We start from the raw sequence: 25,946 nt of genomic DNA on the forward strand, positions 1-25,946 counted from the left end.
CCTCCAAAGGGATCCCCCCACCTCAGCCTGCCCATGGCCAGGAGGCCATGCTGGCGAGGGGGCCCATCTCGCCAGGCCCTGGGAATGCCCAGCTCGGTGCCCTGGGCGAAGCAGGCAGCGGCAGATTTCCCCAGCAGCCTACGTCACGGCCAGGCCCAGAACGCTTTCGCGAGCAGCCCCCTTCGCTGCGCCACCCACCAGCCTCCCCAGCGGGTCAGGATAAGCTGCCACTGCAAATAAAAAAGAGAACGGTGCTCACCCGAGCCCAGTGCCCAAGCCGGAATATTTTTAATTGCCGGGTTTCCTTTCTCAGCTGCCCCCCCCCCCCCCCCGCCCCGCCGCCCCAGACGCAGACAAAAGAAGCTTAGCTTGGGTGACCCGGAGCACAAGAAGTAAGAATAACGAGTTCAATAGGCAAAACCTACTTGGAGCCAACAGTTCCCATCTTCTCACATAGGAAAATCTGTAGCCTTTGCCACCGCCGAGCATAATAACCCTGCCGCTGTCAGACCCGCGCCGGGCTCCGCGGCTCCGGAGCCTGCCGGGGGATGCCACGCTACTGTATGGCATCAATGGAGTTTGGGCTTTATGGCTGCGAGACTCGCGCAATCCCAGGAAGAGTAACAAAATAGAGCGTGCGGTCATGTGCGAGCCCATCTCCCTTTGTTGAGCATCCTCTCCCCGCCGCCGCCACCAGCATCCGAACCGCGCTCCGGAGCCAGCGAGGCGCATTCCCCCTGCTCGCCGTCTCGAGGGCTGCGGTCTAACAATAAATAAATTATATATATATATATATATATATATAAAGGGGGAAAAAAATAAAAAAGCAGGCGAAAGCCCCGCTCTCCCGGGGAAACCCCCCAGAGCAGGCAGAGGGGCTTTGTGCCAGCTGCCTGCCCCGCACAATGGCCGGGGCCGGCGGCGGGACAAAAGCCGGGGCCGGGCCCGCAGCCCCGACCCGCACGGCCACCGGGGGCACCGGGGACACCGGGCACCGGGCACCGGGCACCGGGGACGCCGGGCACCGGCAGCGAGGCGGCGGGGTGTGTTTGGTGCGCGCTCGCTTTAAATAAAAGGACCACAAAGAGCTCGGCGGTGTCTAATGTGACAGGCAAACGCAACATGGTGATGATGACTTGGGGGAAGAGGGAGGAAGGAGCCAACTGTGGCTGCGGCTCCCCCTTTGCCTCTCGCTCCCGGAGCGGGCTGCAGCGGCCGACATAGAACAAGGAAGACAATTCTCTACTAACCGTGGTTTTGACTGGCACGTACAGCACTTGCTTCCCTCCTCCAGCACCACCACTGACCTCGTCCGAGTTGCCGAGCTGGAAGCCTTTAGATTTGACCCAGAATTTGAATTTGGCGTTATCCGTCGAGCTCGACTCGGAGCCGTTCAGGAGCTGGACGATCCGCTCGTATTTTTTACGGGTCACCGTCTTGGTTTTCCCCGAGTCCCCGTAAGTCCTGAGGCACCAGTCCTGAAACTGCCGGTACATGTCCCGCTCGCCGCTCTCCATCGTCTCCCGGTGCCCGCGCGCGCCCCCGCGCACCCCCGCGGACACGCGCGCCCCCCGCGGGCCGGGCCCGGCCGCTCTCGGCACCTGTGTGCGCCCCGCAGCGCGCAGCCCCCGCCGGGGGAGGGACGGCACCGAGGTCCCGGCGCAGGCAGGCAGAGCCCGGCTGCTTGTTTTTTGTGTGTGTGTGTGTGTGTCGTGGGGCTGCTCCGGGCGGGGGGGGCCGGGGGAGGCCGGGAGGGGGGTGGGGGGCAGCGGTCTGTTCGGTGGAGTGGCGAGGTTCTCCTCTTTTTTTGTGGGTTGTTTTTTTTTTTGATTTTTTTTTATTATTATTATTATTATTGGACTGAAGCGGGGCTGGCTGGTGGAGGCTCCTCTTCTCCTTCCTCCCCCGGTACGTGCTCAGTCCCTTCAATAATCGCGCGAGGCAGGACTATCCCGCTGGCTCCGGCAGCCTCTCCTCGCCCGGAGAGGCTTCGGGCGGATAAATAATTAAAATCCCATCCCTCGGCTCAGCGAAGAGAAAAGGAAATATTGACTCGGGTCCTTCTTCTCCACGCATCAGCTGCGCCCGGATTCACCCTGGATAGCGCAGGTGAAGGGGAAAAAAATAAAATATAGGTATAAAAAAAAAAAAAAAAAAAGCGAGAAGAAAAAAAATCCCACCCTCCTCCTCAAGCCCGGCAGCCTTCTCGAAGGCTTTCTGTCTCTGTCCTGGCGGGCTGTGCCTCTCCCTAAAGCAGCCCCGCCGCGCAGGATGGAGGCAGCACTGAAGGGCAAGCTGCTCTCCTCGCTCCCCCTTTATTCCAGGGCTGGGCGGTTTTGCCTTACATCTCCCTGCTCCGGGCATGAAGGTGCTGGAAAGAAAGAAAGTTCTTACCTGCTATTTTCTAAGCCTAATACATCCGATCCGCGTTTTAAGTGCATATATTTCTATTTTTAATTTTTTAAAATTATTTTTTTTGTAAGGGTCTGTGAGCATCTCACTTCCTCCTGTTCAGTCCCATTGAATTTTCGATGCCTTTTTAGGAATTTTCCTCAATTTATTTACTCTGCCATCCCAGCAGATGGAGGAGGAAAAAAAAAAAAAAAAAAAAAAAAAGGAAAAACAAACAGCCAGATATCTAGGAGATAGGCTCGGGTGTCGGACCGGAGGAGAGCGAGCTCAGTCCCAGGAGGATGCTGAAGGCAAGGAGGCGGCTCTCGGGTGCTGTGCCAGGGCAGTGATGGTGCTCCCATGCAGGACTCCTCGGCTGCGGGGGATCCTCTGCTCTCCGTGCTGCGAGGCATCCAAGTAAGTTTGCGTGCGGATGCACAGCAGACCCCCCTTTTTATTATTATTATTTAAAGAGGGGGGGGGGGAGAGGACGAAGAAAAAAAAAAAAATCTCGTTTCTTTTTTTTTTTTTTTTCCCCTTTTTGCCACAGTTTCAGCTCACGCCGGGCAGGACATCCCTTGCGCTTCCTCGCCGCGTCGCCTCTCCGCGGCCGCGCCCGCCCGAGCCTCCTGCATCCAGGGCCGGGCCGGGCCGGGCCGGGCTGATCCGGGCTGCTCCGAGCCGGGCTGCTCCCAGACGGGCTGATCCCAGCCGGGCTGCTCCCAGCCGGGCCGGTGTTTCCTCGCCGCTCCGCTCCGCGCCGTGCTCCGCGGCGGCGCCGCACCGGGCCGTGCCCCGCGGGGCTCCGCGCCCCCCCGCGCCCCCCCCGCGCCCCCCCCGCGCCCTGATTGGCCGCCGGGACAAAAGTTTCGGTGGCGACGGCGGCGGCGGGCGGCGGGCGGCGCTGTCCCGGGCCGGGACGGAAACGGGAGACCCCCCCCCCCCCGGCCGGCGGAGGGGGGTGGGGGGAGGATGGGGAAGGGGGGGTGGAAGGAGGGGGGAGCGTTTCCATGGCGATGCCGTGCCCCCCCCCCCCCCCCCCCACCGCACCGCCACCCCCTTTCTCCGCGCGCACCCGGCTCAGCTGACACATCATTAGGCAAGGAGCTAATTAGTGCTTATTGGAGCACGGCGCCGCGGCGGGGGGCTCGAGGCTTCCGCGACCCCGGCGGGAGACCACCCCCGCCCCCCTACACGCACCCCCCACCCCGGACCCCCCCTCCCCACCGCCGCCGCCGGGCGCGGGGGACGAGGAGGAGGAGGACGAGGACGAGGAGGACGAGGAGGAGGAGGAGGCACCGCGCTGTTTGCGTCCGGGCATCCCCGCGGGGGCGTCCCCGGGTCCTCCCCTCTCGGGTCCCCCCCCCCCCGGCCCCCCCGGGGGGAGCCGAGGCTTTGTATGGCTGGGAAATGAGCGCGGCGGCCCAGATCCGGCGCTGGAGGAGCGGGGGGGCGCTCACAAAGGATGCGGTGTGCGGGGGGAGATGGGGGGGACCCCCCACCCCCGGCCACCCGCCCAGGAGGTTCTGTGGGGTGGGGGGGTTACTTCAGGGTGCTGTTATATTTGAGAAGGGGTCGTGGCACTGATAGGGTGCGCTGCTGAGAGGGTCTGGCGTGTAATGGTGCTCATCCCAGCCATCTGGGGGGCTCCCGGCAACTTCCATTCTGGCAGACCCGGAATCCAAATCCGATCCCCCCACAAACCGGGGAGGGGAAGGAGGGAGACACACACCCCAAGTGGTGATACACACGGTTATAGCATGCATCGGCTGCTGGAAATAGGCAGGAGCACTCTGGCACATCAGAAAATAATTCCATATCCAGGAGTGCTGCTCTGGATCACGTGAGGAGCCTCATTCCCTTCCCAGCAGACACAAAGTCCTAAATTCAGTCGGGCTTGGATCATGCCTTAATAAAACCAGGAACCCTCGTTATTTTTTTGAAACTGGTAAATGACGGGAGTGGGAACAAGTAAACGCAGATGGAAACCAACTGTGGAGTGGAGCAGGGACAGAGAGTAGAAGCTAGCATAATGCTCAACTCGTCTGAATTTATTTCTTTGTTTTACAATTTGGGGGTTTGATTCACGGTGAAAGGTGCGGATGTTTTATGAGTGGTTCCATCAATTAGTTGGGCAGAAGTCCCAGGAGCATCCTGGAACTCCACCATCCCAGGCAGTACACCAGCACAGGACTCAAAAATGATGCCTTTCATAAGAAAATGGTGATCTGAATGAAGTCAAGTGTGTGGTATATGACTTCACTTTCATCCAAAAGTTCTTTGTAGAATATATTTACATAGCATCCATAACCTTCTGCAGAAGGCCCGTTGCGTCCTAGGCTACACAGACAGAGTGGCCAGCAGGTCAAGGGAGAGGATTGTGCCCCTCTGCTCTGCCCTTGTGAGGCCCCACCTGGAGTGCTGCGTCCAGGTCTGGGGCACCCAGTGCAAGAATGATGTGGGGCTGTTGGAGTGGGTCCAGAGGTGGGCTATGAAGATGATCAGAGGGCTGGAGCACCTCTCCTATGAAGACAGGCTGAGGGAGTTGGGGTTGTTCAGCCTGGAGAAAAGAAGGTTCCACAGAGACCTTATAGCGGCCTTCCAGTACTAAAAGGTGGCTTATAAAAAAGATGGAGAACAACTTTTTAGATGGGCAGATAGTGATAGGACAAGGGGGAATGGCTATAAACTAAAAGAGGGGAGACACAGATTAGATATGAGAAAGAAATTCTTCACTCAGAGGGTGGTGAGGCGCTGGCACAGGCTGCCCAGAGAAGCTGTGGATGCCCCATCCCTGGAGGTGCTCAAGGCCAGGCTGGATGGGGCTTTGGGCAACCTGGTCTAGTGGGAGGTGTCCCAGCCCATGGCCAGGGGCTTGGAACTAGGGGATCTTTAAGGTCCCTTCCAACCCAAACCATTCTGTGGTTCTATGAACCTATAGGCATTATGTAGGACCCTAAATATACAGTAATTTCAGCAGAATTTATTTGGTGAGTTTATAATACAGAATCTTTTATCTCTGATTTTTAAATCATCCAAGAATCTGAATTTGAAAATATAAGTTTAAACAAGGGAAAATGACAGGGGGTTAGGTTCACATTTTTTTTTTTTTTTTTGTGTCAGAACTGACAGGGTTTAATAATACAGATGGGACTCTGCTGGCAATGAAAGGAGCTGACATAGATTCTCCTTCTGTCAAGACTTCTAGTGACACCCCATTATTAATCAGCTGAACTTCAGGGAATCCCCTGAGCATCCTTGGGGAATGGGGCTGTGTTGGTCCTTCGAAGCCATGGACTGAGGCTCTTTTGCCATGTTCTGCAGAACTCACTTCCCTATGTCAGGAAAGGAAAGCTTCTGTCCTCTGGTTTGGAGACAGCCTGCACACAGCAAATCAGTGCACTGCTGTATTGTTTGCTGTGCCGGCAGCCTGAAACAATACAACACCAACAGATGTGTGAACTTTTCCATTCATTGTAATGAAGTGTTAGTTGCAAAACAGAGTTTTGGTGATTTAAATTGCCTCGTATGCATCAGACTGTGAAAGAGGTTTAAAATAAATCATGAATAAGTTATAAATATTGTATTTTTGGAATTATCAGCTCTAAGAAGTCCACTGGCAATAGAAAGTGAAGACTTAGGCAGAATGAGGCCTGATGTCTCTCATTAAAGTTACCAGTGTTTCAAGATGAAATTGCAGTGTTGTGGTGACGTAGCTCTGATTCCATAGAAAAGGCTGAGAAGACACTTTCAAATTTTTAAAACTTGCTGAAAAAAAAAAGAAAAAAAAAAAGAAAGAAAAAGGAAAAAAAAAAAGAGAGAGAAAGCTTTTGGCTGAAAATTATCATCCACGTTCTGCCAAGGAAGAGTGTTTTGAAACCATTCACCGTAATATCCCAGCAGGTTGTGCTTGATGTGGAGTTACTGGATGGTTAAGTGTAGTCTTTGAGAGTAAGAATTTTCCCTCTTTTGTGTTTTTTCTTTCTAATTCATGGACACAGAAAAATTATTTTAACACATCTAGCTTGCCATGTGCATGAGTTCCAGTGGAAAGCCTGCTTTCTGTGCAGGCTGCGCATCTTCCTTGTAGAACTGTGAGACGATATTTTTAGGAATAAAGAAACTGCAGCTCCAAACGATTTACCTTTAACTGCATGTCTGCTAGTGCCTTTCCTCTCTGGAGGGAATTTCCGTGGAGGTCTATTGTTGCGTCTCTTACAGCCCGGTGATCGCAGTAACAATGAGCGCTGGCAGCCCTAGCTTCTGTGGAGGCAGAAGTCATTGTTCACGCACCGCCTGGGTTTGCCTCTGCTGTCTTGCTTTGCTCTCAGGTATATGGCAGCATCCCCTACAGTTAGGCAATCCAGCACTGCGGTATATCGGGGGAGGCAGGACCTCGCTGCTGTTAGTGTCCATGAGGAGGAATTGCCACCATTCCACCTGCTGGCATCACTGGCGTTCGTAATAAATGTAGGTGATCCACATCATTGGCTGCTGAGAAGATCAGAAACTAGACGGGTGGATTCTTGGTAGTATTAATGTACGAAAACTGCAAGCAAATGAATGCCTCCGGGTGTTTGATCTATCAATCGGGGCACCCTATGGTGAAGCCAAGCCTAAACTATTAAAGCCTTATTGTTGAATGTAGATGTTTCCTAACCATTTTGTATTGTTTCCAAGTCCAATACTTGTGTCTATTTTTTCAATAGGTTTTGTTCAGTTATTCCCGAGTTTGGAAGATAAAGAGTAGGTAGACCAAGGCAATGACTCAGAGATGGATTAGAAGAACAAACTCGATTGCTAAGTCTTTGGGGGAAGAAGACTGTATGTTCCGGGGCTTGTATAGAAACCAGGAGACCAGTGCCATAATTCTGGTAAGGATTTTTTCGTATAGAGTGATGTTGATGATGCTGATGAGAATAATATTGAGATATATTCAGTATTTGCCTTTTAACAATCTCGTTTGGAGACATTTGGAATCTCTTATGGAAAATACACAAACTCCCTTTCCCTTACTGCAGTTAGAAAAATTCATACTCGACTTCATTCTACAAAGCTACTTTGCTTTAAATAGCAGTTCTGCAAAACATAACTTCACATATACCTTTTACTCTATGCTTTATTACTAAGAATATTTGCATGAAAACAGGGTCTTTGTTTAAAAGTTACTGCTTCTTATTCATCACAGCCTTTTGGGTTGGAAGCAATTACAGTACTCTCTACAGAAGGCTCCAATCCCTTCAGAGGAGGAAAATACAGGCAGGAATAGACAAACTTTTAAGAACCTAAGCCTTTGTTTTCATGCAAATGTCCTCATTTCCTTAGTAATAAAGGATAAAGGGAGGAAAAGGGAGTAAATATGTGACACGCTAAAAAAAAAAAAAAAAGAGTGTTTCAAATGTGTTGAGTTTTCTATGTGGGCATCAAATGTTCTTTAACGGTATAATGATGCCTTACGTTCAACTTTGCTTGCTTTTATGCTAAAGGAGAAGGTGTGCTCAGAGAATTAAGAATGTTTTTTTTTGTGTGTAGGGTTTTTTATTCTTTCTGTGGGTGATGCATCTTTCTCAGCAAGAGCAATACTGATATAAACCAGCTACTGGAGTATCACCTAGTGTGATGTCTAAACCAAGCCGGGACTAAAAATGCAGTGCCGAAAATGCTAGCAGCCTCTCTCTATTAGCATTCTCCAGCTTCTTACTGTGGAAGAAGATGTGATCACTGGAAATTTTGCCAAAAAGTTTCAGATACAGTTACACAGAGACTGTTTCAGGCACTACTAGGCAAAGCCAACCATGGAGTGGAGTGTGATTAACCGGCTGGCACTCTGCACCTTACAGCAGGAGGAAACTGTGGAGGAAGGAGAAAGAAGAAGAGAATTACTCAATCTGAAATATCTGGCAGAACACAACATTAATCCCTCCCCAGGGTAAAATATCATCCAAATTTCACTTTTGCATCTGATGTGGAAGAGTGTGAGCAGCATGGGGTCCTCCTGCCGCTTCATGACATTGAAGGGTTTGCTAGCTAAAGACCAAAGCAGAGAAACAAGTGTCACTTCTCATTGCAAATATTACTTCCTTCACTAGTCTGTGGTTTTCAGGTCCTTAATCTAATTGGTCTTTCTTCACAGCTGAAATCTGCTCAAAGTTGTCCCAGATTTGTGCCGCTGAAGCCTTAATATAAGGTGCCCATGTTTTTAAACTAAAACACCATGGACAGGGTCACAGAATGGTCCTAAAAAAGTGCCCTTTCAGAAACTGTCGGTTCTGCTAGATTTTGACTCAGTAATGTGTATGTGCTGTTTTAATGTCCTGAATAAAGCTATCATCAACACACTGAATCAATACTGTTAACATCAACTTTGAGCAACAGAAGAGTATAAATAGTGTGTGCCCTCATGTGACTTTCCCCTGCTCACCAAATGCAGCTCATCTCTTGCACACTTGTTATGCTGGTCTCCTTGTTCCTGTTAAAATACTGAATAAATTTTACTCAGTATAACCCCCATTCCAAACAATAACAACAAAAGATCATTAATTAAAAAGAAAAAAAGAAAAAAAAGAAACACAAACAATGCAATTGATTAAATAAAAAAATATTCTCAGAATATCTGGGAGTTTATATATTAAAGTGGGGTGCAAATCTCAATTTACCAAAAATAAAAGTGGTTCAGATGCAAGAAGAAATTTTTGTTTTCTTTGGAGGGTTCTCTTGGTTGTTTGCTTGTTGGTTGGCCTGCTATTTGTGTGTACTCTGACAGGGTTATCCTGACAAAAGCAGGTGTTACAGATGCCATTGCACCAACAAACTATGATTCTGATTGCGGTTACTCAGGGAAGAGAACAGCCTGGAATAAACTATTGCAGCAAAAGCACAGTTTTTCTGGTTGTAAACATCATCAGAACTGAAGGTATAGATACATCTAGTACCCTTGAATTGCTATATGACTGTAACTGTTAGCAAAGTTCAGATACTTACATTGTCTCCTAATGCAACATCCTCCAACTGCTCAGTAGTTGCACTGCTGGCCTTATTATTTCCCTACGGCCTGAGGCACAGCCTGCAAGGCATACATGGCCAAAACTTCCCATGTGGCATCAGCTGTAGAGGAGGGGCTGTAATAAAGGTTACCACATCCTGCTGCTGCTCCTTGTGCCATTTCAGAGGACCTCTGACCAAGGTAGGTCCCTGTCACCTGTAGGGGAGCAGGACACTGCCACAAATCAAAGGCAGCGGAGAATTTTGATTCATTATTTAGGGAAGATGCCCAGGATAGGGAGTGGGAGGTAATCGTTGTTGTATCCTGCAGATCTCCCAGTTTAGGAATACAGTTCTGGAGAAGACCTCCTCTCAGGTCCTGTCTAGTATAAGTAGTCAAGGAGGGGCTACAAAACTCCTACTTCACATTTTCCCATCACTACAGGACTCTCCCAACACCTTATGTCACTCTGGAAACCTGCAGAAAGAGACTGAAATCTGCAATAGTTTGCAACAACAGGGAAATTGTTGCAGCTTTCTGGTTTCTAACCAGCTGTGCCCCTCGCTAAGCAGTGCAGCAAGGAGGCACTAACTGTGAAAGACGACAGCACTCAGGAATTAAACGAGGTATGAGCTGAGGACTGTCCCTCTGTGCTCTTTCTCCGGAGTTCTGCCAGAATCACCGCATTTATCTATACCAAGACCTTGAGGGATATTTGTTATAAGAAGCAGGTTTATTTAGACCCCGGAATGACAGTGGGTTTCCTCAATCCCACACTCAGAGTACATAGAGCAAAGGCCAAAATCAAAGTCATCTGACAGTGAAGTTTTAGATATGATGGAACCAGGCATCACCATGACCACTCTGCCTGTGCACCTCTTTGATACAGCCCCTCACTGTGAGCTAGTATATGGAAAGACAAATAAGAGAGAGAAAGAGCAGCAAAAATGCCCATGTTGTTTCAGGAAAGACTTCTCTTTTAAGAGCAGTGAGATTTCTCCACTTGCTATCCACTACCATTTATTGACCCCACTCTAAAATATAAGAAATGCAAAACCAGTTTTTCCAAAATGATCCCGATGCCTTATCTTTCAGATGCTAACCCAAGGCAAGTCTCCAAAGTACCTCTGAGGCTTGACCATTGTTGCTAAAGACTGAGTGATTCACCTGAACCAGCATGTTCTATTGTATCAGTTTGATTTCTCTCTCCCCAAAAGAAAGACCATCTGAAAAATAAATAAATAAATAGATAAATAAATAAGTAGCTCATTGGGCAGCGCTTCAAGGCTCTGCAACTGAAAAACTGCCTAACGAAAAACCTCAATAATGGCAGCAGTATGCCTGAAATTTGAAGGATCGCATGAATATTTGTATTTATCACCACTAACCTATAGAGAACAATGCTGCCTGAGCAAAGTCCACACTCCTTTTAACACATACTGAACTTTGCATTGTTAAGCTCTATATATTTCATGTTTTTCCTACTGAACTTTGCATAATGGTTTTTATGGAAGAAAGTAAAATTGGAGCTCTTTGTACTTCACACAGCCATTTTTTAAACTGGAGGTGTACTTTGTTTTCTGAAATTGATATCCCCTTTCAAACAAATATGCAATAAAAAATGTGTTCATGTGTGAAAAAGCCATATGCAGTGTTGAAATTCTGGCCAACTTGTTATACAGATACTACATGCTGGAGAAATGATGACTCAGTGGGGGAATTTTACTCATCATTTTATGCGCTAAACTCCAGAAGTAAAATCTTGCCTTCGCTGCTCTTGGTCATGCCAGAGACCAGGGAGAAGTAGAGATGTGCATGGGCATACATGGGAGAGCTTAGAAAGCCATTCGAATGGTTTTACTGGGTTGTTTTTAATTTGATGTTGTTGGGGGGGGGGGGGGGGGGGGAACACATTAAAATTACATTTACTTTTTCTGTAAGATCAAGAACTGTCATGGTGTTCCCAGTCTCTGATGGAAAGGAAAATACCATTCGGGCTTTTGCCTCCAAACTTGCAAGAAGCCCAGATCTGTGACAACTCACTCTGTCATTGTACATAACATAGGCAGAAAGAAACCTGCTGTCAAATTACTGACTTTCTATTTTTCGTATTCATTTTGTTAACCAATCAACAAGATGTAACAGATAAAGTACACACACAGTAGAGCCAAAATTTGTCCATCATACAGTTAGCTCATGCAGGCTGGCCCAATTGTTCACCTTGCTCTTTTCTATCATCTTTATATATTTATCTTGATAGCACATCGCTTGCTACAGGCCTCTGAGAATGAATGAAAATACAATTGCACCAGTGGATGCAATATCCACCAAAAACAAGTAGCTGGTTCACAGACATACCGCAGGAAATAATCATGGTGTGCTGAAGACAAATTGTAGCACTTCTTTTCTGCTCTCAAAACCATCCCAAAGCAAAGATCCAACACTAAATGTTCCCTCCTCAGGCCACTTTAAAAGGTGAGCTTGAAATACATCCTAAAGGATAACTACAGGGAAAAGGCCTTTCCAGATATCTCTCTGTCTTTATTTCTCTGATATTGCTGGTTGTCCTGGCTATGGTAGGTACCATTCCCCCAAAAAAAACGAAGGGGACACATCCAAGGAAACTACCTGGGGCTTTGTAGAAAAATCCAGATACCTTAATTCTGGCCAGAAAAACAAGCAATGATCGCAAGATCTTGGAGCACACATAAAATAAAATCTGTTTATTAAAGGGCTTGTTGCGTTTTGTTCTCCCTCTCTTAGGCACAATTTAGAGAGAAATGGAGTAGGCACAGTTCTAGAGAAGTAGCTGACGTGTTCTTCTTCAAATAAATCCAATTCTCTGTTGCACACCACTCCTGCCAGATCCACCCCCTTTCAGACTGAGCACAGCTACGCTCAGGATCTCCAGGCTCATTTCAGGGCTTGGTATATATATTTATGGTATTGGGATTTTGTCTGTACATATAAAGGCTCTCTAAATATATAGAGATATTTAAAAAGTAACAATAAATAATCTGCTAAACCTCAATGCAAGGATGTGTCAGTGCCCCGTATCTGCTGAAGCATACCTCTAGGTAAAGCCGTGTTGCCCCTGTACTTGCAGAGGAGCAGCTCTGACTGAAGCAGTGCTCAGTTCTGGTGTCCTCCATCAGGGACTGGTGGGGAACAGAGAGGGGTTCACAGGCGGGCTACAAGAGGGGAAGGGAGATATCTCAGTGGGAGACTTCAGTAGATCGATCTATTCAGCTTAACACAGACAAGGTTAAGGGGAGAGTCGGTTATAGCTTATAAATTTCCACTCTCCCTGTAGTCATGGAGTAGAGGACCAGGAATTTGATAATATATGTCATTTCAGTCAAGTGGAAAACTGTCTGACAAGAACCAGTGAAATCTGAAACTAGACATTTTAACATGGAAGGTAATTAATTATTAGAACAATTTACCAAGGACTGTAATAAATTCCCCATGCCTAGACATTTGAAGTTGAATTTAATTGATTTTCTCAGAGAAATTCTCCAGTTCGTACAGGAGTTAATTCAAGAATGTCCTGTAACCTGTGTAATACAGAAGACAAAAAATAAAAATAAAAATAAAAAAGTAGATGATCACAAATAGTCTTTCCAGCTTTGTGATCTATAAATTTGCACCAAGTATCTAATGCATAGCTGCCTACGTCTTATATTCTCCTAGTATAACTAGTAAGTATGATTCAAACATTTTGTCTTTATTAATATTTGCTTGGGAAACATACAGTGAAGGACTATAACGTGAACTACATGCTTACTGTCTATGTAGGATATTTTGTCTGGCATATGGATTCAAAAATTTTAAGGCACCATCTAGCCTGTATACCTCTGGCACAGTGCACAACATTTCTCTCCACAGTTCGTTTGCTACATGAGGAGCTGATGCCCAACTGATCCCTTCCAACAGTCCACCATGGGCAAACGGGAGAAAGCTGGATGCCCCACTCCACACCCATCTCAGTTGAATTTGACCCCAATTTTTATGTTTGTTTGTTTGTTCGTTTGTTTGTTTTTAAATGAGGTTTTGCCACTGCTGAAGCCGCCAACCACCTTGACTTGGATTTCAGAGAATTCCACTGGATGATCCAAAACGATGCAGTATTTGCAATAATGAATATACCCATGAGTTCAATTAATAGCTCACTATGGATTTTGTTATGCAAAACTAAATGTTAAATAAGATGCCAGTGGACCTGTCTGACCAGGACTTCTCTATTCCTGATCAAATTTCGCTTAGGTGTGTGAAATAAGAAGCAAGGTCTTCCCAGCCACCACGTTGAACCAGAGTGCCCAAACCCAGCAGTGTGTTTGTCTTGGAGCAATGCAGTGCTCAATACAAATGTTACTTGACCTAGAAAATGACTGCTCACAAGGAAAAGGAGAAGCCTTTCAATATTTTGATGGTAAGTCATGGAGACCAACTTGACAGAGAACTGTAAATAAACATTGCTTAAAAGCATAGCTCAGGGCAGTTATGTACAGCTCATATGAAGCCATTACAACACACATAGCAATATAAAAGAGTCAAGGTAGGGGAGGGAGTGTCTTTTATTACAGCTGGAAAAAAAGGAATACAATTGTTCTAATCAAAGAGGTTAATTACTTTTTCCTGCAAACTTTGTCTCTCATGTCTTTGAACTACTGTGGCTACAATGCTGCTGCTCTTTCTGCATACACAGTGTTGTTGACAGAACTGAGTTTACGTACAGCACAACGTACTTGAGCTGAGAAATAAAACAAAAGTAATGATTGTACACAGTTAAACATGCACTTTAAGGCAAAGGTGAGAAAACCAATTGATCTTCTCCCTGTTTGTTCAATGGATTTTGTTGTGGTTTTTTGTTTGTTTTGTTTTTTTAACAAAGTGAAATGACATATTTGCTTTATAAAAATAATGCTCTCTCCCTCCACATTAGTTCCAGAAGTTCAAATGTTGTAGAAGTCAAAAAAAAAAAAAAAAGATAAAGACTTAAAGAATCCACAGGCTGAACTATTCATGTCAGTTTCTCATTTCATAGAAGATATCCTTTTATGACTTTTTATCCATGATCAAGTGATTTTTATCCATGATCAGGTCATTATGAGTTGATCTTTCTTCAGAAAGAGATGGCACATGATTATATGTAGAGAGAGATTCTATCTCATTCTGAAGAAAGATCAATTCATAATCACTTTCTTAACTTCTTATCAGAATATAATGGAGACTTTTTTTTTTAATTAATCTTTAGTTGTAACCAAGAGCAAAGCCAAAGAAAAGAGTTCAGACACCAGATATCACAAGCTTTTTCTGCACAAGTTAGGTGGCAGCAACACTAACAGAGAAAAAAATACTTCCCTCTCCCACCTTCCTTTCTGAAGACCGAAACAATCACTCATTTACTAAATGACTTTAATGTAGAGCTACACTTAGACTAGCGTGTTAAACACCTGAATGAGACTCAGTGTGCACAGGGTAAGAATGATTCAGATACGGAGAGATCTGCCTAGCGTTTATGTGCATTAACAGCAGAGATTAGTCAGTCAGCTCTGTGCGAGTGTTCATGTGGCAAAATGAGCAATAAATGGCATTGCATTGGAAAGCATTAGAGTTTTTTTGGAGGATGAGGTAGAAGGAGGGAAAATTGCTGCTATCTGTGGTGCAATTTAACAGGTAACAGCAACTTTGGAAGAATAAAAAAGCAATCAGAGCCTCACCTATTTGAAATAGTGGGTCAATTAGGTGATTACAGAGTGATCCCTGATTAGCATGCTGTTGGGACAGTTCCTGCTTTTGACATGACTTCCTGGCTAATGTCGCTCAGGACATCCACAGTGGCCTGGTATTTTATTTGTCAAGCTGAATTTTGTTGGTAGTGATCACTAAATATATAGCCAGAAATTTTGCTAATAGCAAGGAACAACTGTCCCTTTGAGAAAGGCACCCAATGCAGTGAACGTGGTCTGGAGGTTCAAGATAACCTCACAAAGAACTCTTCTGTTGGTGGAAGAAAACAACCAGTCGGGGCAATACAGGCAGACCACTGCTAGGCTGTCATCTGGCATTGCTAACACTTAACCACTTACCACTTAGCTTTTAAAAACATTTTTCAATATGGGAATTCTGCAATCGAACCCACCAGTGAATAGCTTGCTCCAGTTTCTAATGCAAATCGCTGTTACTGGATAATCCTGCGCTTTAGCTATGGGAGATGTACTGGCTATAAGTGGTTTGCCTGTTCTGAGATCTCCACTTCCACTACGGTACCTACTTTGGGAACTCAATTGCTGCTAGCAAATATCGGTAAAAATCACTCATTGTCCAGAGAAGTTTCTTGGGGGAATGCTATGCCTGGCTGCTTTACGCAGGCTCTGAAAAAGCATTTTGAAATTTCACAGCAATGATATGTAAAATTCAGCACCGCATTTAGCATGCACCTTGGGTCTACACACAGGGCCAAAGCCAAGGGCACGTCTACCAGGCAGTCCCGAGGCACCAGGGCATCCACAGCTGCCTGCTGCTAGCAGCTTCCAGCCACGGCAGAGCCCACAGTGGGACAATTGACCCCGTATCCTCATCATGAGGTTACTGATGGGGGATCCATGATGGAATAGCATGGGGTGTTTTTTCCAGGTTCCCGAATAAATGACACATTGCCAGAAGTATTTCCACGTGCCTTTCTGAGATCTTGCTGCAAAGGAGGGAGAATTTAACAAGTGTGCAGCATAAATTTGTGCCACTCTGTTCCGGGGTTTTGTATTATTGATGCGAGACTCAGCAAGAGCTGGTTGTAATTAGCCCGATGCTGGGGAGCCACACGGCCTATTCCTCTCCTGCCGTTTCGGAGCTGAGCAAGGAGGCGAGGATGTGCCTTTCTGTGCACGGGCAGGGCAGGTGGGCAGGCCGCATGCCACCATACGGGGCCTGCTGGAAAACCCACTGCATGAGGCTGTCGCTCCCCGTCCCATGGCTGGAGAAGTGTTAATACAACATTTCCCAACCTGGAGATCAGAGCCCCCGGAGACCAGGCAAATCTGCAAAGTTACCAAACAGCAGAGCAGAGGCGCGAGAAGAAATGTCTTGTGCAGGTGGCCTCTTTGCAAGGGCAGCAGTGGGTAGCATCGGGCCGCCGCACGCTTCTCCCTCCCCTTTCCCTTTGTCTTGGCTTGGGTGCCACACTGCCACTTTTTTCTACTCTTCAGTACACTTCCAAATATTTGCTTTGTAAATAGCGACAGACATACACGGTTATATTTATCTGCAGAGGTGACTATTTTAGAAGCCCAAACTGAGAAGTGAAAACTTTTGAAAGCTTTAATTTGTCTGTTTCTGTAGATAACCATTTCCAAAGAAATTATTTCCTTTAAAGAGACAGATTTTTCTGTGACAATAATGTTCTCGTGTAGTAGAGGATATAGTTTTACAAATCAGACACAAGTAAAAGCATTTTTCATGCTGCTCAAACCAAAATGCATTCATGGATTTCAAGAAGAGAGAAGCCAATTTCTCATCTAATTCATTGTTCTGTGTAACACAGGTCATGTAATTTCATCTGGTTTCTTAGTAACCTGTAATTCTCTAGGCATGTGCTCAGGAAGACTGACATTCTCCACAAGTTTAAAAAACATATATATTCGTCTGGTCACATGTGAGATGGAGCTTTAAGGAGATGGGCTTAGCCTCTACCTGTAACTAATCAGCTGTCTCCCAGCTGATGAGATAAGGCTAACAAGCAGCTTACTTAAGGGAGGGAGCTGTTCTGGGGCTAAAGAGAGTGGGTCATGTTAAGGATAAGGCTCTGTTATGCAAACCTGGGTGATCTGCCTGCTATCTGCTGGTGGTAGAGAGCTGGAAAGAGACAGGTGGTAAGATTTGGCCTACGTGGCTTTGATTTATGCTTCTGGCTGCTTCAGTCCCTTTAGGAAGAGTCTCAGGTAAGTGCTGCTGGTGTTCAGGTTGGCTACCTAGCCTTCCAGCCTACTCAAGGGAAACCGAGGGCTGAGAAGAAAACATTCAGCTGACTAAAAGGCTGTTTCATTACAGCAATTGTTATGGACCTAAGTGAGATATTTGATTGTGGTATGTCTGTTGTCTTGTAACAGCAATTGATGTGTTTTTAAGGCAGTGTTTTATCTGTGTCTTTATCCCTGAGCTATGCTACAACTATAAATTCTTACAAGGAAGATGAAGAGTTTATCATTCTGCACTCTAAGCTCTGCATAGGATGGGCAGTGTGCAAAACTACTAGGGAGCATGTCAACCCCTTCTGTACCAATTCTTCTAGTTCAGTAGTGAAAGCATCTATACTATATCATGGACTTCAAATCTTGCTGGAGCATGCATTAAAGCCTTGCAGTACCAGGTGCTACACACAAATTGGTTTGGTAGCTCCCTCCAACCAAGTTCTTGCCATCTGTCATTGTGCTGCTGAAATGGGTCCCTTAATCCGGCAGTACGAATGCTCAAATCTATAGAGAGGCTTATGCAGATGCCCTCTCCCATTTGTAGTTCAGGCAAAGATCCAAAAAAAAAAAAAGGATGGGGGAGGAGGGGTGCCTGGGTATCCAGGGCACAAATCAGGTAAGACTTAAAAGCCATGAAACCCCTCTTATATTTTGGTCTCACTACCAAAGCCCCTGTGTGGTGCATGTGGGTTTCTTCCCGTGGTTCTCGCCCAGTTAAAGGATAAACAATGGCTAGAGGCTGCTTTCCTTCCCTGTGAATGAGTCCCTGCACTACACTAGATGGCACTGCTTAATACTCACGTTTTGCTCTGTCGGCTCCCTGGATCTGGAGCATCCTGTAGCTGCAGCTTCATTGTACTTCGACCAGTGCTCTGTGGTGGCTGGTGACAGTCACCTGCAGGGAGGGATTCAGGGCAGTCATGGAGCAAGGAAGCAGTAATGGTTGTTAGAAACTTGTGGTGGCTTCACCTCTTTACCCTGGTGAACAGGTAAAGCAGAGGGTTTTAGTAATTATTTAAAAGCTGAGTTCTGACATTACCTTTGGCTCTTGTTAACAACCCCAATCTTACTTCCTTCGTGAGTGGAATAAATGGCGTTGACAGAATTGCTGCAGACATTGGTCATTGTACCAAGCAAGAAATATGACTGATAATACAGCTGTTAGATCAATAAGCATGGGGGAGGATGAGCTGTGGGATAACAGAACTCTTTGCTCTCATCAATATGCTATAGATTTGGCAATAAGCAGCTGGGTTCCCGTTTTCAGAATAGGGTTAGCTAATTTTGCATCTTGTTTCTTGCAAGGAGGGTCTGATAACTTAACTCTGTTGAACTCCTTAAATTCTTTTAGATGCCACTCTTATACTGTGCCCTTCACTCACTAATAAACTGCTGAATGCAATTAAAATGTGAAAGCATGGAGTTCTAGTATTTTGTGTCCTTTGTAGGCCTGCACTATATTTTCAGAAAGTCAAACATTAATTTTCATGGTTAGTGTACAGCTTTTGCATGACTTTCAAAATGTTTTATAAAAGCAACTATCAGTTCCTGCACAGATCTCCAGCAGTAAGGAGGCAAAAAAGTGCTCCTACCCTATGCTAGATATTTTGAAATCATCTCGGCCTGGAGTGTTAAAAACAAACTAAAGCCATGTCAGAACACTGTGAATATTTCTAAAGATGGGTGAAGTTCTAGAGAATTTAAAATGGGATAGCGTCCTCAGAAAAATGGTGAAAACATCGGACTGGTAGCTGTAGACTGGTCAGCCTGATGCTAGATCCTAGGAAAAGCAGAAATAGATTGGTAAGTAGTTGTGGGAACTGCAAGGTAATGAATAACAACTTCTGCTGGTTCCTCATGGAGAATGTGTCAGGCCACCTTACTTCCTCTGGCATAGAAGCAGGTCTCTTAGCTGTGATGGAGCATCAGAGACTCCTTGCTGTTTTAATGCTGATCCATTTGGTCTCTGACTTAGGCAATGGAGGTGAGACCTAAATCTGAAGATGACTCAAGGTGGAAGGGGCTGCAAGTGTATGCAAGGATTAGGTTAGAATTTAAAAGATCTGGGGGAAAAAAGTAAAAAGGTTTAAAAATACTGGCTGGGATTCAGTAAGGACAAATAAGATGCAATACATTGGTTAGTGGATAGTTCCCCTCAAAAAGAGGATAAAAGACAAGTGGTGAGGAATTTTTTTCAGATAAGTCTTGGGAGTATAGCTAAACATAAATTTCAACTGTGCAGTTGCCAACACTCCCCCTAAATCTCGTAAGAGTGGGAGATACAGACAAATATAGATTGCAAGACACATGGAAAAAATCTTTTTCCACCCATCATTGATCAAACCTCAGCTGGAGCACTGTGGCTGGTTTCAGATATTGTACTTCAAGAGCAATGTGGTACAGTTGGAGAGCATCCAGAGAAGAATTACATGGTCTCCCTTAGTAAAGAACATAATCTATGAAGAAAATATATTTTTTTAATTATTTAAATTAATGAAGAAAAAATGGGGATTGGTAGGAAAGGAATGATCACAATTTTTCAAGTGCATACTGTTTCAGAGGAAGAGAATAATCTCTTAAAATATGGTAAATAAGAGCAAAGGCTTTGAAATGGTGTAAGAAAGATTAGGGTTTGATGTGAGCTAAAGCTCTCAAATGTTGTATGCCTGAGGGAGCTGTGGAGTTCCCATCAGGATGAGTTTTAAGTCAAAATAAGAGGACGTTGGCAAGAACTGCCATGAACTACAGGAGGTATAGTGAATCCTGCCTTGATCCAATGAGAGGGACTAGATAGAAAAACAGTGCAGAAAGGTACTATTATATTTAATATGCATATTTTAAATAAAAATTACTCTGTGCAACATGATGGATTTAGAATATACATATGCTCTACATTACACACCTGTATATATTGGTACTATATCACCTCATTGTATTGGTATTTATTCCTCCACTGAAAATATTCAGGGATGTTTAAGTTGAAAAAGGCTGAACAATATTGATAAGGGACTGCTCATCACATGCTACATGATTCAGAAAACAACTGCAGAGAGGAATCATTTGATAGGGAAAGATGTGTTAAGTTTTTGATTTGCCAAAAGAGTATCAGATTCCTGCCAGATACTTAATTTTGCCAACACAAAACTTCAGATCCCTTAATCATAACATGGCAAAGGAGATGAAACAGGGAGGCATCTCATGTTAAGTCTGAAAAAGTTTTCATTCTTTTGTTTCTATCAGACTTTCTTGCAATTCATTTTTTTCTGAAAAAAACGTTGAATTTTTTCAACATTAAGTCTCAGCATGTGATTAAACTGAGAAGTTGGATGTGAATTGTTTGTATGAGAGTTTTGCAAACTAGAGATTTAGTAAGAGGTATGAGTAGATATTCAAGGAGTCTTGTGTTAGGAAATGGACTAATCATCTGTTTTCAAATCTTAATTTTGTCAGATTTTTAATGGCTGTGGAATTTACATCCAATGCAGCACTGAAAAGTTTTTTTTGGTTGTATAAACATTGTTGGTCAGATGACAGAAACATGCTAACCCTTAATTTGAAGACCAGGTACAAATAAATTGTAATTCTATGTATAATAAGTGTTATAGGTGGATTTCAAAATATGTTTCAATCAGTATTAAGTACCATGTTACACAATAAATTGGAACACAGCAGTTGCATTTGAAGATGGTAGGAGCGTATACTTGAAAGAGAAGGGGAAAATATATGAAAATCATGTTTCCCTGAAAAGCCACTTTAAAAAGAAAATATTGTCTTTCATGTCATCTTCCCCTGTTTCTTACAAAAAGATGATTGTGCTGTGGATAACAAGAGGGCTGTGTTTCACTGGTGTTTCAGATAGGGGCTTCCTTTCCTCTGCTTGCTCTTTGTTCTCTTGCACTCCCTGTCCCAAGTGCCCCGACTCAGTGTGTGTCCCCGTGGGGGTAGCCCTGTGCTGACTGAGGGCTGCACCAGGTGGCAAAGTGGCAAGATGCTGGCCTCTGCAAATGCCAGAGAGCTCTTGGGAATATAACCTCCCTGTTTCTCTCAATCCTCAACCAGATTTTGAAAATCTCTCCCTAAATGACTTACAGCCATAAATTCAATTGGAAATCAAACTTTTTTTTTGCCAAAGTAATCAATGTACTTTAAAAATCTGCCCTGTAGCTTCAGCCCATGTGCAGAAAGATATCGTGTTGTCTGAGTTTTTTACAGCCTACATTTGCTGTTATGAAACTTCTATTTCTGCAGAGTTATTGCCATCCAAACTCACCAAGGTAACTGTGCTGAAGAACAAATGCAGTTCTGATGGATACTCAGTGGAAACAAATTTAGAGATTTCATGTTTTTTCTTGATATTATTGTGCTTCTGAAAAAGTGAATTGTTAGAGGACCCCCCTTGTGCTTATCCAGCCAAATGTCTGTTCCTGGCTGCTCCGCAGTGAGGAAACAATTGGATGGGAAGCACTACACACTGAGGTGCTGCAAATAGGCAATGCTTCTTCTCAGCACCTCAAATTGGTTTTGTCATGTACGATCATAACACAAGCTGGATACTGAAAAATTGTGATTCAATAATTTGAGCTCTCATCTGAATTGGCACAAATAATGTTAAACACTTTTCATGAAATCTACTTTAATGATGGAAATATTGCTGATTTTTTGGTGCAAAGGTACATCTGTTTTATTTACAGCAATGCCCAAAGTTAACTTTAATTATTTCACTTTGCAGCTAATAAGTAATCTTGGCTCAGTGATGAGGTCTTCTTACTCATGTGTGTTTCACCTAAGCAGCAGAGATCACATTTTCACATAGAAAATGTTTCAAAGGTCTTCTGGCCACTAAGAAGAATAACTTTCAGGCCTGCTCACATGGTCAAACCCTATAGAATATTTCCTACATGAAGGTCTTAATACTTGTAGCTTTCTGTAAATTCTACAATTTACTTGGACGCTTTTCATACTGAAAAGTATTGTTTTCTGCTTTTGTTTTATTTTGACCACAGTAACTTCAATAAATGCTTACGTGAATCAGTATGGTTTGATTTTATTTTTATTTCCTTTTTGTCTATTTTCCTTGACACATTTCCAAATGATTTTTAAGGAAGTGTAAGCTCAAAATTAAGGTCAGTTTACAAAAAAAAATTTTGTTTTAAATTATAAAGTCATAAAGTACAATGCTAGCTACCTCTTTATATATTACGATACTCCACAGCATGGAGACTGAAAATTAAAAAGGAAAGAAGAGTTAAAGCAGGATTTCACAGCTATCCCCTGAAGGGCACCAACTTCTAGTGTGAGAAGGAACTTGCACTAAAAAAAATATGCACAGCCTCAGTCATGATCTGTATTTCTTTTCTGTGATGGCTATTAAGAGAGCATGGCAAGAGGGCAGTGGTCTTAGCTAAATGCATTCACGAAACCTAGAGCATGCACTAAATGAGAAATAGGCATAACAAATGCTTTTCAGGCACTCGTTGCCAGAGGCAGCACGTTTCATAAGATTCTTCCTCCAAATGTGTCATTGCATACAAATGGTTGGCAGGCATACGTGTAAGAAGTCTGAGTACTGATGGTTTCGGTGGTCCTAATGTTGCTTTTTTCATTTTTCTCCCTTCCTTGCTCTGTGTGCAAATGTGCAGGTGGAGGAGAGAGGGAGATGGAGCATGTAATGAGTGTCACGTTTGTTAGTTGTGGAAATAGCACTCTCCTTAATGTTTTCTTCCTTTCAGAAGCTCATATTTGCTATTTTAAGTCTCCTAGCATCTTGCACAGGATACAGAGATGGCATACAGAAAAGCTAGGCTGGGCCATGCTCCACCAGCTTGAAAAGCAGATGCTGTCATGTGGAAACCACCACCAAGCCCAGCAGTGAGGTGCCCTGAGGGTTTGCTCTGCTCTTCTGCAACCCATCTTTGGGCTTGGCAGTGGGCTGTGGGCTGCCTCCTGCCCAGAGGAAAAAGCTTTGAACCTCAGGAGCTCTTCTGTCCGTACTGGTTGTGCAACAAAACCTGAACAAGAGAGAAATAGATTTGTCATTCTGCAAAGGCACAGACTGTGTCCCAGCGTGTTGGTCATACTATTGCTTTGTGGGTAGCGGCTTGGTTGCTGTCAGCAATATTGCTGGCTGTACAGACTGCAGGTGGTCTGCTCATACAGGAGGAAAACACACATGTTCTGTGCAAATCACAAATAATAGAGAAATGAGCAATATGGTTTCAACTGTTGATATTCTCACATGTGACTTTCATGACATTGCATGTATGCGCAGCAAGCTCCATGCAACAGGAGGAGGCAAACTGCTGAAAATGAAACTTGGCAGAATGAATCAAATGCCGTACTGCTGGCCATCAAGGCTTAGGCTGCACATCTGCTTTCTCTCCTCCTCATGAAATGCAGCAAATTTAACTCAACATGGCAGTTTTGTAAGGCAAAGAGGAGGGACAGTCAAGGGTGTTTATGGATCGGACACTTTCCATTCACAGTTTATGTCCACACAGCAAATGGCCCTGAATTATTCAAACCTTTTTGGAGTGGAATTCCTACTGGGTGACTGGTGTATTGGTGCTACTGAAGTGGTTTCCATTTTGTGAATTGGAGAGAGAGAGGAGAAAAAAAAAAAAAGGATGCTAGCTGTAAACTGTAACACGCTTTGCACATGTCCCTGTCAGCTTCTCAAAGGTCTAAACTTGATTTGTTTAGCAGCCTGAGAGGAAGGTAAATGCTCATTTTACAGGCAGGAAAATTAGGGTTATTGAAGTACCAAAGCAATAATAGAAGTAACCTTCTCTAGTCCTTCTTTCGAATCCATTCTGATGGATTAGTAGAGCATTTCAATTCTCAACTTGTTTTTTTCTTTTTAGCCACAATTTTCATACCTGTTTTAGAAACATTTACAAGTATATGGTCCCCTTGGGAGCCTTGCACAAAAAGTTCCTTGTGACTAGGAAAATAAAGATAAAACAAAGTACTGGGAACCCCCATCTTAGAGGTTTCAAATGTGATTCATCTGAATATTTTGAAATGTTATAAAATAGCTGCAAACATAAGGAACAGCATTCCAGTCTTCCCTAGCCCAATAAAACAAGAACAGGGACCTAAATGTAAAATCCAAATTCAACACCTAGTTGCAGGTGTGTATTTGAGGCCTTAGCAGGAACCTTTTGCATGTTGACAGGGCCTCAGTCAGATGTTTTTCACTGGCGCTCTTTCCCTTGGTGTTCAGCCCATGACTCTTGTTGTGCTGAGGAGAAGTTGCAAGCACATGCAGAACAGCAGCAGTTCGCTCAGCAAGTTGCAAACACCTCTGCGTGTTGGCTGAAATAAAGCTGATCCAATAAGAAATGCTTCACTGCAGCACCGAAACCGATGTAATACTTGTCTGTGCTAAAATTACAATGACTAAACTTTAGGAAGCTGATGAAATTAAACTAATTATGCAAATAAGAAGGGCCCATCCTGAGATTTTCTCTGCAGTAGGATTTTTGAACTACTTTGAAGTACAGTGCAATGCATATTTGCTAGACCTACCTTTTTTCTGGTTTTTATGGATTGTCACATCAGAGGAAACTCCCCCTCACAAAACCAGCACCAGCCCAATTCAGCATTGATATATATCCTCAACCTCAAGATTCAAGGGGATCATTACGAAAATTTTTCATCATAATCAACTATTAACATGTCTGCAAATTTTAAACTACATGTGGACTGACAATATGAAATTTTATGTTGCTTTTGACCTTCCTGAATTGGTTTAAGCCTTACGTGTAAAGGATAGACGACAATTCTTTCTGCAGTCCTTCTGACCAGCTTGTGCTGGTGAAGCCTAGGAAAATCACTTGGCTTGCTAGTCAAGTCACTGACTGTGTGCATTACAGGTAATTCTCATTAAGAAAAAAAAAAAGGTGGGGGGAAATATTACAACCTGCAGCTTGTCAAAGCTTGAAAACATGCTTCTGTTCATTAGGAGTACTCTTCTGTAGATTATGTCTTAGCAGAGAAGCCTTTTTACATGAACTCAAAAGCAATAGCAGTTTCTGCAAGCAGTATCCTACTACTGCAGCTTCTGCACACTTGATTGTAGTGTAGGTGGGAACTCCTACCTGCAATAAACCAAAAGCAATAAATGTCCACCCATAAACTGTTGCCGTGATTTCACCTCCCCTTGGGGAATATTCCCTCAATACAAAATCATCGAAGTGAAAGAGCTATTGGCTCTTCCATTAGCTAGGACTCAGCTGAAACCAGAACTTACCAGAGTAAACAGCCGAGAAAAATTTAGCAGCAAATCTGGCATCAGCTACGCCTCCAAAGAACCTCAAGTCTCCATTGTGGCAATTCTTGGCCAAGAGATCTTGTAGTCGCTGTTCTCTTAGCACTACATAATATTACCTAAACTTCAGGATGCGCATATTCCCATCTTTCTTCTGCTTCACCACAGCTGGAAGTACACATGGGTTTACACCAGAGTAAATATGACATTTTCAGTACTTCTGAAGGAGTACTGAAATGATCCAAGGATCTTCAAACCCCTGGACTTAAATATCAAGTCTGTCCCACAGATGTGATTTGGAACTTGTGACATTGTCCACTATTTGAGAAAGGGA

General features: G+C 44.4%; 1 protein-coding gene and 1 long non-coding RNA gene across 4 annotated transcripts in view; one reads left to right on the plus strand and one right to left on the minus strand.

Annotated features, from left to right (window-relative positions):
- The window catches only part of NOL4 (nucleolar protein 4), a 189,580-nt gene extending 188,002 nt beyond the window's left edge, over nucleotides 1-1,578 (minus strand). The window contains 1 exon segment of the mRNA XM_040550310.1: nucleotides 1,251-1,578. Coding sequence (XP_040406244.1) covers nucleotides 1,251-1,517 — 267 coding nt within the window. The 5' untranslated portion in view covers nucleotides 1,518-1,578.
- LOC121066622 lies at nucleotides 1,255-8,998 on the plus strand. 3 transcript variants are annotated; one of them, XR_005817875.1, is made up of 4 exons: nucleotides 1,255-1,457; nucleotides 2,544-2,808; nucleotides 7,101-7,265; nucleotides 7,924-8,998. It is a non-coding gene; the product is annotated as an uncharacterized LOC121066622 (long non-coding RNA). The 3 variants fall into 3 exon arrangements; XR_005817876.1 differs by lacking the exon at nucleotides 1,255-1,457 and adding an exon at nucleotides 2,078-2,109; XR_005817874.1 differs by lacking the exon at nucleotides 1,255-1,457 and having other exon boundaries at nucleotides 2,095-2,808.
- The last annotated feature ends 16,948 nt before the right edge of the window (nucleotides 8,999-25,946 follow it).

Source organism: Cygnus olor, chromosome 2, assembly GCF_009769625.2.
Source record: "Cygnus olor isolate bCygOlo1 chromosome 2, bCygOlo1.pri.v2, whole genome shotgun sequence".
In the NCBI taxonomy this organism is placed as follows: Eukaryota; Metazoa; Chordata; class Aves; order Anseriformes; family Anatidae; genus Cygnus; species Cygnus olor.